Here is a 9,483-nt window from a genome sequence, read left to right as displayed (position 1 = left end):
TTAATCAATTGCCAGACTACTACTACTAAAGGTTCCTGACTAAAACTGATTTATTAGCTCAACATTCAGCTGTGGACATAAAAAACCCAGGTGCTTGTCCTCCGATCCTGTTCCGATCATCGAGGCTTCACAAAGTCAGAGTCTTGTGTCCCAGTCAAAGACGAGCGTGTGTTCTGTAGTGCAGACGAACAGACAGACAGCAGGTAGAATGCATTCTCTCTGGTTTATTCAGGTTCTTTAGGAAGAGTTCTGTTTGAAATTACAAAATGCACTGGTAGAAACAGCAGATAGATAGAGAAAGGAACAGAGGGAGAGAAATAGATGGTCAGTGAAAGAGAGAAAGAGAGAGGGAGAAAGAAAGAATAGAAAGAAAGAATAGAAAGAAAGAATAGAAAGAATAGAAAGAAAGAAAGAAAGAAAGAAAGAAAGAAAGAAAGAAAGAAAGAAAGAAAGAAAGAAAGAAAGAAAGAAAGAAAGAAAGACAGGGATTCATAGCCAGAACAAATGGGAACAACATCACCAGATTCAGGTTCAGGCAGCTCTCCACTCTCCAAGGGATTGTTTCAATGAAGGAAATCTTTTGTTCTTTCTCCCCTTTTTTTCTTTTCTTGTAATGTTAGTTAAAGTGTTATCTCTCCTGGTTTGTCCCCGTGAATAACTGGCAAATATAACACACAAACATTCTTTGATTTCATCACCAAAGTCATTTCCATTTTTTGTCAGGATGATTTTGTTTTTTTATATTATTTTTCTTTCTTTCTTTTTGGTCAGGTTTTTTAGGTTTTTTGTTTTTAAAAATAGAAGAAAAAGAAACACGTTGCTCTTAAAAACATCTATATATATTTTTACATATATATACTTTTTTCATTATATGTATTTTTTTAATTCCTGAAGTTGACTTGTTACCCCACATAGTGGCATGCACATTGCACATGCAAATCTGTAATTAAATACTTCTCTTTTATCTTAAATTGCCATGTATATTTATTTTTTCCTCCTTTTCCCCGACTTGCTGAGTGAATCCTGTATGGTTTTCTACTGTGGCACTGGTTCGGTTTCTAACGGGTCAAGTGTTGGATGCTTTGACCTGTGATGGATGGATGGATGGATGGAAGGAAGGAAGGAAGGAAGGAAGGATAGATGATGGATGGAAGGAAGGAAGGAAGGAAGAATAGATGGATGGAAGGAAGGATAAATTGGATGGATGGATGGATGGATGGATGGATGGATGGATGGATGGATGGGAGGCCAGTTTCAGCGGCTGTTTCCTTTCTGCAGCTCTTTACCAACATCTGCTGACAGGTAAATTTAACCCTTTGTAGTTCATAGTACCTAGTGAATTTGTGTTTCAGGTTGGACCTTAACGCTCCTGAACATGTCTGGAGCGATGCACAGGAAATACTCTAAGGAAGGAGATAGAACCAGTTCAAATCCAGGGCTAAATATTGCTTTCATGGTGACAAGCATTGTTCTACAAATACAACCTTATAAGGCCAATTGAGACAAAATCCAAGTAAATGATGAGCATCAAAGGGTTAAACATCGATCCTGCTGATTAATTCATCCTTTATCTGCTGGAAGCAGCTGACAGCGGCGGAAACCAATGAAGGCAGAGGTAGAGAGAAAAATAAAGAGAGGTAGATGGTAACAAAGTGAGGGACCTTGGGGTTGCCATGACAGCTGTTCACCCATGCTTCTCAGAAATCAGTTTACTGTACAGAGCACAGGGAAATGACGAGGGAAACTCAACGTAAAGATGCTGAAACAGTGAGAAGTGAAGCACGTGATGTGAACACAGCAAGGTTTTTCAGAAACTTTATGGATTATATACACAAGAAATACAGAGGCAAAAAATACAACAGATGGCATGTGAGACAGAGAAAGAACACGTGACAACACCATCCTCACTAACTCAGGGTGAGGAGTGGGTGAGGACTGAGGGGTGAGGATGGCGCTGTAGAACCTAACTTGAGGGCTGCGATTGTCTCGGGTGGAGAAGCTGTGTCCTGTACAGTATAAGGCACTGAGGGTCACCTACTGTAGCTGATGGAGTGAGGACACACACACACACACACACACACACACACACACACACACACACACACACACACACACACACACACACACACACACACACACACACACACACACACACACACACACACACACTCTACTTTAGAACTAAGTTCTGTTGATGTCACTCATTCACTGTCCACTTTATTAGGAACACCTGTACATCCTGATCCAGTCCAGGTGGTGTTTCCACTATGGTTTGTTATAGTGTCAGTGTTGGAGTCGACTTGGACTTAAATATGTCAAGAAGTGGTTGTTTTGGCCTCTTGACACCACCATCATCAATAAAAGCTAATAAAGCGTCCAGTGCTTGGGTTTAACAGATCAACAGATCCACCGTCTTCAAACTGCAGAAGATAAGAAACATTTTATTTTTAACAACTTCCCTGTAAATTAATTAGTCATAAAAATAAAATGCTCAGTAATTAGACAAATCCTGAAGCTAAGTCCCACACTCACACACAGACAGGTGAAGGTTTCCCCGCCGCAGCAGCAGCCCTGGTCCCCACCACGACACCAAGCGTGAAGTGGGTGATGGTGACAACATGATTGTGAGCATGAGGATGAGTCTGAAAGGTCCAGTGCCATTGTGAAATTGTGTGTTAGACTCTACTGCTGGCCCCACCTGCCCCAAAACTCCCACCTTCCACCTGAACGTGGTCAAAAAGCTCCTCCTACGGCCCTTTGACCCCCCCGCCCCCTACGCACACGCATGCACACACCTAGTGCTATACAAGGGGGAGACCACGGCGTGGCTTCAGCTACATAAGCACAACTTTTGGCAGCACTACTGTACAGAAAAACCCACTGTGTAGTTTTTTTAAAGAAAGCCCTTATTCGTGTTTTCCTTGACACGTTGCCTCACAAGTGACCCACTGACACAATTTCACAGCCATCTGAGCGGATGAATTGGCGAGTTGGTTTTTCCTATGTAACAGAATCAAGAGACGTCAGAAGATAAGACTGGAGGGCGACAGAAGCTGGAGGTGAAGACTCGAGGTCGATCTAGAGAAAAGCAATGACTGATGCAAAAACCTTCCAATCCCCCAAATCTGAAGCAAAACTAATGATTGCTGCTCCCTTTTCCCCAGGAATGAGACTGCTTCACAGGAAGGCAACACAACATGCCTTTACACAAAGCCAGTGTTGTGTGTCGGCCATTTTGGATCCTCTGTTACAATTTTGGACAAGCGAATGACGTTGTGGAGCCAAAATGGACGCCCATTAAGGCGCTGGTGGAGAGGGTGCATCGGCTGTTAATGGTGAGGCGCAGGGTCAGGATGTGTAATGTGGGTTAGTGACGGAGGACTACGATGCCTGATGCCATGCCAGGTAGAACCATACGACTCAATGGGATTCCTGCTTGTCCTGCAGCGTTTTCTATCTAATCTAGCTCTAGAGGGACCTGAGAAGTAAGCGAACTGCTTTGCACCTCTGTAAACTCTCAGTTGACCGCCTGAAACTGGACCCACCACACATTGAGATGGACACAAATGGCGCCTGTCAGGACGAGTCCTAAAAACCCTTCTGTCTCTGGTTTCCAGCCTGGTCCAGTCTCAAATCACTGCCCTCCCTTGTTCTGTCTAGCGCGTGAGCCGCGGGACGCGACTTTTAAGGCGCAGTGTGTTTGATCTTGTCGGTTACAGAGGGTTGTGGGGATGGATGGAAGTGGACGAGGCGACTGGAGGGTAACGATGGGACTCTGAAACAGAAGGCACTGTGGCTCTGTAGGGAAGGAACTCTGGGAGGTGTCCCTACCTGGAGGAGAGGTGAAAGCAGAGAGGTGTGGGTTTGGACCCCCTCAACTCCCAGAAACAACCCCTCCCCCCTCCACGACGCGATGCTCAACTACTAGACCTGGAGGCGACACAGCTCGAGTGAGGAGTGAGGAGAGAAGAATGGGGAGGAGAAAGGAGTCACCAGCAGTGAAGGGGGTAAAAGACAGCGTCAGAGGTACGTGGGCAAAAGAGGGGTTCTCTGTGGGCATGTGCAAAAGTGGCGCTGAGCTTCACATCGACTCCCTGCACTCTTTTGTTTTAGCCACTTTTCTCCCAGACACAATGCGATGCGGATGCGTATGAGGTCTGCATAGAGTAAAAACACGTGGACTGCGGTTTCCTTTCTGGAGAAGAAAACAGTGAGGTCGCAATAGTAGCGCAATAGTAACTGTGTCATGGCGGTTTGCAAAATAAATAAATATCTGACATAATAATACTCTCTTATCTATAACTACATCTACTGTATTATATCTAGATGCTTCTGTAGGTTCTCATATATTTATCTATATTTTGTCCTAGAAATTTTAAATATTTACTGTCTCTCGTAACAATAAAGATGAAGGTTTCAGTGGTTCTGTCTTGTGATGCCTTTTGTGTCTTCAGTCTCCCTCACTTGCAAGTTTCAAGAACAGATGGAAACAAAAGGAGGGAGAAATGAGGGAAGAGGAGTGAAGTGTGCTTCGGCAGAGGAGGATTTAGCTTTGCTACGACCTCTGACGGGACCGAGGTTCTGGTGACCATTGGGTGGAAGCAGGGGCTGGCACTGGCACAGACAGCGGACACCAACGGCCCCAGGCTACAGACGACTTTTCCTGATTACAACTACACTTTATCAATGCGCCGTACAAAGAAACAGGAAGTGTCCTGTGAGGGGAAAGCCAGGGCTGAGAGAAAAAACACCACCTAATACTGACTGACACCAACACTGTACCACCAACACTTCTGTCACCGTAGGCAATCGGCCGAAACAATAGTGGACCTAAAAACGCCGAACAGAGGGGGAAGTGGAGGAGTTCATCGCCGTCGAGAAAAGAAGTCTTCTTCACCAAACTCAACTAAAACTCACTCTGAACACGGACTCTGATCTTTGGGTTGCCTGGACATGATTCCTTAACCTGTGAATCACTGCCAGGTACTGAGACTCCCCTGACCTTCACTATGTTGAAGAGTGAGTGTTTCTTAAAAAATTGCGTTATAACACGCAACGCTGTTAAGTGGAAGTTCCCAAGCCGTCATTGCCCCAAAACGTTGCAGGAAGGCATCAGGAACCCGGTAAACGTCATTGAACGGGCTAATAAGAAACATAACATATGTAAACAAGATGGACATAGCATACTGGAACTCCAAAGAACATGACAACAAATCTACAGCAACAGTTCTATCGATCAATCCATCATCATCGGTATATCATCATTTTGCATTGACATTAATATCATTATTCATAAGTCTATCATCATTAACAATAATAAATCAAGTGTGGTAGAAGTCCGCTTCTCTCCACTCGTTCTCCCTCTTGTTTCTCAAAAGCAGGACATTTTCACGTGATCCTGGTGTCTTTGCTGCCTTTCCCGTCAGCAGGTTGCACAAACTTCGCTTTGGAACCATATTGGCAGAAAAACAGAAACGAAACAGCCAACTGTCAAAGCCTGTTTCGGGTAAGAAAGATGTAAGCGAGAGAGAGGAGTCTGAAAGAAGAGAACTTCTTTTGTAAACCCAAATGCAAAGTTTACTATAAAGCCCCCAGGTCCCACCCACACCACCTAGATTTCCTCTCTAGTATGTATTTATTAATCAATCATGCAGATTTCCATCAATTTTGACTCTGAAAAAGAGGAAGGAGGCTGAGCGAATGCAACAGAAGAACCAAGCTCCAATGTCCGAAGAAGAACAAGAAGGAGAAGTAATCGATAGAAGAAATACTGAGGAAATTAGTCTCTTTCCTCTCCGCCGCTCCCTTCAACCGTGTGATGTCATTTCCTGCCAGGTCGTCCTCTGCTGTGTGTCGGGACTAGAAACCGAGGGGGGAAGGCCTTGACAAAGTGTCCGACTGACGACTTCTCCAGTTACCTGAGCCCAGTCGCCCACGTGGCGCACTCAAACAGGAAGTAAGCCCACAATGTGCCCCGCCCCTCGACTGACACCGCCACCAGACAGGAAGTGATGTCACATCAGGTCTGTCAGCATTAAGTAAGTCTGTAACAGTAAACAGAGATGATAAAACTCATCAAATATCAGCCAGCGCTGAGATTGGCTGGTTTTTGCAGTATAGGCGGAGCTTCCTTGTTCTGTCCCTTGGAAAGGAAAAAGGGCAAAGATGAAGTGGTTGTTCTCCCTTTTTTTCGTTTCACTGGTTGTCATGTAAAGTCTCATCTCATCCTTAATGTTCAAGTTGTATTTTTTAGAGGCATAGCTTGGCGTGTAAGGGTTAGGGGGTCCTGGCTTTTTGTTTAATTACTTTTCTTTAAACACATCTGTCACAGAGCAAAGTAGCAGTCGACTCCATGTTCTAGCTTGTTTCAAGGCTCTTTTTACACGAGCATCAGACAAAACTGACCGGTCGCATTTCAAGGAGAAATGCATCATAAACAGCAATCATCACCGGCCATCTAAACGATGGCACGCTCCTTTCTCGCCTATTCCCACGTCTCGTTCTTCCTTTAGCAGCCTGGCCTTGCTGGTCAAGCAGAGAATTGTGGGAAGCGTAGTTCTGAGACAGGAAGAGGCCAAGGTAAACTGTGCCCAGGCCTCGCCCTTTACGTTTTAGCGCCCTTCTGTTTTCCTTTATCCAATGGTTGCTCTGTTACTGATTTGAGTTTCACACAAACTGTGTAAAAGGCTATATGCAGCACAATCATCCCCTTCCCTCCGCCCCTTCCTCTGATTTAGAGTCTAAGGGTTGAAGGCAGAGGATGTAGAGGGCGTCCAACCCAACAATCACACCACACCTACTTTATTTAAAGTCTACATTTTCAAGGCCAGAGCAGCGAGTGATGCTGTGCTCCCTTCCTCCTGCCCTTACCCCTCCACTCCCTGCGGTTGCTAGCACCAGTCGTCCTCATCCGTTTCACTGTAAGGTTCATGTAGGCCCTTTCGAGGCCCTCTGGTGTGAGGAGGGCGATGGTGTGGGTGAGCGGGTGCGCCAGGAGGTCCCCGCCGATGTGGGGAAGGCGAGGATGAGCGATAGCCGTTGGGCACCCTACGTGGATGCGGGTGAGGCGGTGGAGGGGGCCCGTGACGGGCAGTCCTAGGTGAGCGTGGGTGTGGGTGAGGATTTCCCCCATGTGAATGTGGGTTGCCATGAGAAAGGCTCTGCTCGTAGGCAGGCGGCTCATGGTGCCGTTCATACTCATAGTCATGCTCGTAGAAGGGCCCGTCACCCTCCAGGCTGTCCCTAGGCGGAGGCCCATTCCAGCGGCCTCGGTGAGGGGACCTGGGTGAACCACGGAGAGGCGAGCGTGGGGACTGGTGCCTAGGGGAGCGCGGCGAACCGTGCCGCGAAGAGGAGCCTCCGTGGTGGGGGGAGGCTTGGCGTGACGGGGGCCGGTGATGGTAACCCCTTTCATGGTCTGGTGGGGAGAAGTGACGAGGGGAGGGCGAGCGCAGGCGCCCGGGCCCCGGGGGGCCATAGCTGGGCTTGCGGACAGCAGGGGAGTAGGTGACATGTGGACGGGGGACAGCAGGGGTCTGGGGCAGCTGCCGACGGCCTCTCCGTGGAGTGCTGGTCCCTGAAGTGGAAGGGACCGGGCTGCCGCTCACCGAACTACTGCCCTACAGCAAAATGTAAACAAGGAAAATCAAAACGCACCACAACAACAACAACAGAGACCAGAATAGAGCAGGGAGGTGGTGAATCGGTAGAGTATAATATAGATAGATAGATGGATAGACAGATAGAAAGATAGATAGAGAGATACCATTGACAAATCATTCAAACAAGGTGATGAGGCAAAAAATTGACACCAAGAAGCCACACATCACATTGAAGAAAATGGACAAAGAGAAACAGTGATAAAGAAAAGAGCATAACACAAAAAAGAGAGATTGATATCCATAAGTAGGCGTATGTTAAACGACAGCTTGAACGCTTACTGGAAAAAAAAAAAGGTTGTTTACCACAAAAGACAGGCTGCAAAAACTAGACTTCATTCAAACTAAACTAACTAAACTAAAAATGATCTAAAATAAGTATGTATTAAAGGAGAAGTTGGAACCGGTACGAGCCCTGGTCTTTCTTGTGGAGTCTTTGGAGCCCACCTGTCTGGGACCCCGTCCCTCCGGACCCTCACTGGGGGACCGGGACCAGTGGCGGTCGTGAGGATGCCTGTGGGGGTAGTCGTGGCGATCGGGGCCGTAGCGCTCCTTGTCCATGGAGCTGTGGTGATGGTGGTGGTGATGGTGGTGGCGACGGTCCTTAGTCCGGCCGCGGTCCCGCTCGCGCTCCTTGGGTGGCAGGTCGCCCGACTGTGTCGTGGTGCTGAGGTCTGTGCCCAGGCCTAGCGACACACGTGTCCCGTTAGATGAATGAAAACAAAGCCACTCCTCACTCTTTCACATATTAATACAGAACAGGCAGAAAATGATAAATGTTAAAACAGCATCATAACGTCTGGGGCCTGGGTGCAGAGTTAAGGGTTCTCCATCAGATTAGAGAGCACTCCAATTATAAAGAGGATTTGGAGTCTAACTGTGCCAGCCTCAGTGGATTAGTTTTACAGCTGAAGCATGTAATTTGCCTCCGTACTTAACGATGAAGTGGACTATCTCTTGCACAATGTTCTTTTAAGGACCTTTTGTGGAAGTCAACTTTTCCACCATAACCATTCCTAATCAGATATAAGATGCCAACCTTTTTATCATGAGCGTGTAGTGTATATGGTACAAACAGAGCGGTTTGTACCTGAGCGCTTACCTGTGTCTGCGTCGGTGTATCTGGTCAGGGAGCGCTGCGAGGCACGGTGGCTCCTGTCCCTGTGCCGCCGCCCCCCTTCGTGCCTCCCCTCCTCAGACACCACCCTCTCCAGGGAGTAGTCGTCCAGCCTCACGCCCCGGCCGGAGCGACCGTGCACCAGGCTGGAGGTGGAGCGTCGCATGGGGCTGGTGTCTGTGATGGTCTGTGAGGGTGAAGGACAGACAGACAGGAAGAACATAGAGTAGGAGAGAACGTGACGAAAGGAGATAAACAAAAGTAGTGGGGGAGAGAGAAACAAAGGAAGCAGAAAATACGTGAGACTTGAACGCATCCTAAGTGCAGTTCACCTCTAGCTGTTGGAAGCTGAACGTATGACACTACTACTAAGCTGCGGGGCGTCCTGCATTATTAACTCCTGGCTCTGGTAATTAGGCAGGACTGATGATTCCTGGTTTAAACAAGCAAACAAGCAACGTTCCACTGGCTTCCAGTGTGTATCATAGCCTGACACAGAGCACCTGGTTCCCCAACTAAGACGGGCACGTTGTACCATGCTACACCACCAACACATGGAGGAAGGAGCAGAGATTCACTGACAGGGAGGGAAGAAAGAGACAGAGCGCCAAGCGTAAAGGAGTGCGGCAGCAACCATGCCTCACATGCACAGTGCAGATGAGCCTGAACTCATGGCAAACCCATTGAAATTACATCATACTCAGGAGA

The 9,483-nt window shown here is 47.3% G+C and overlaps 1 protein-coding gene across 15 annotated transcripts in view; it reads right to left on the bottom strand.

Moving 5' to 3' along the window:
* Positions 1-204: 204 nt before the first annotated feature.
* cacna1ab (calcium channel, voltage-dependent, P/Q type, alpha 1A subunit, b) overlaps positions 205-9,483 on the bottom strand; it is a 79,112-nt gene continuing 69,833 nt past the window's right edge. For 14 of the 15 annotated variants that reach the window (XM_055511764.1, XM_055511773.1, XM_055511766.1 and 11 more), the window contains 3 exons: positions 8,761-8,962; positions 8,106-8,344; positions 205-7,619 (listed from right to left, as the gene is read on the bottom strand). In XM_055511764.1, coding sequence (XP_055367739.1) covers positions 6,891-7,619; positions 8,106-8,344; positions 8,761-8,962 — 1,170 coding nt within the window. In that variant the 3' untranslated portion in view covers positions 205-6,890. The remainder of the gene's footprint in view (positions 7,620-8,105; positions 8,345-8,760; positions 8,963-9,483) is intronic. The other variant, XM_055511785.1, reaches the window with a different exon arrangement.

The sequence above is a fragment of the Betta splendens genome, chromosome 1 (genome assembly GCF_900634795.4).
Source record: "Betta splendens chromosome 1, fBetSpl5.4, whole genome shotgun sequence".
Classification (NCBI taxonomy): Eukaryota; Metazoa; Chordata; class Actinopteri; order Anabantiformes; family Osphronemidae; genus Betta; species Betta splendens.
Note: the sequence above shows the minus strand (reverse complement) of the source record. Positions and strands in the feature narration are given on the sequence as shown.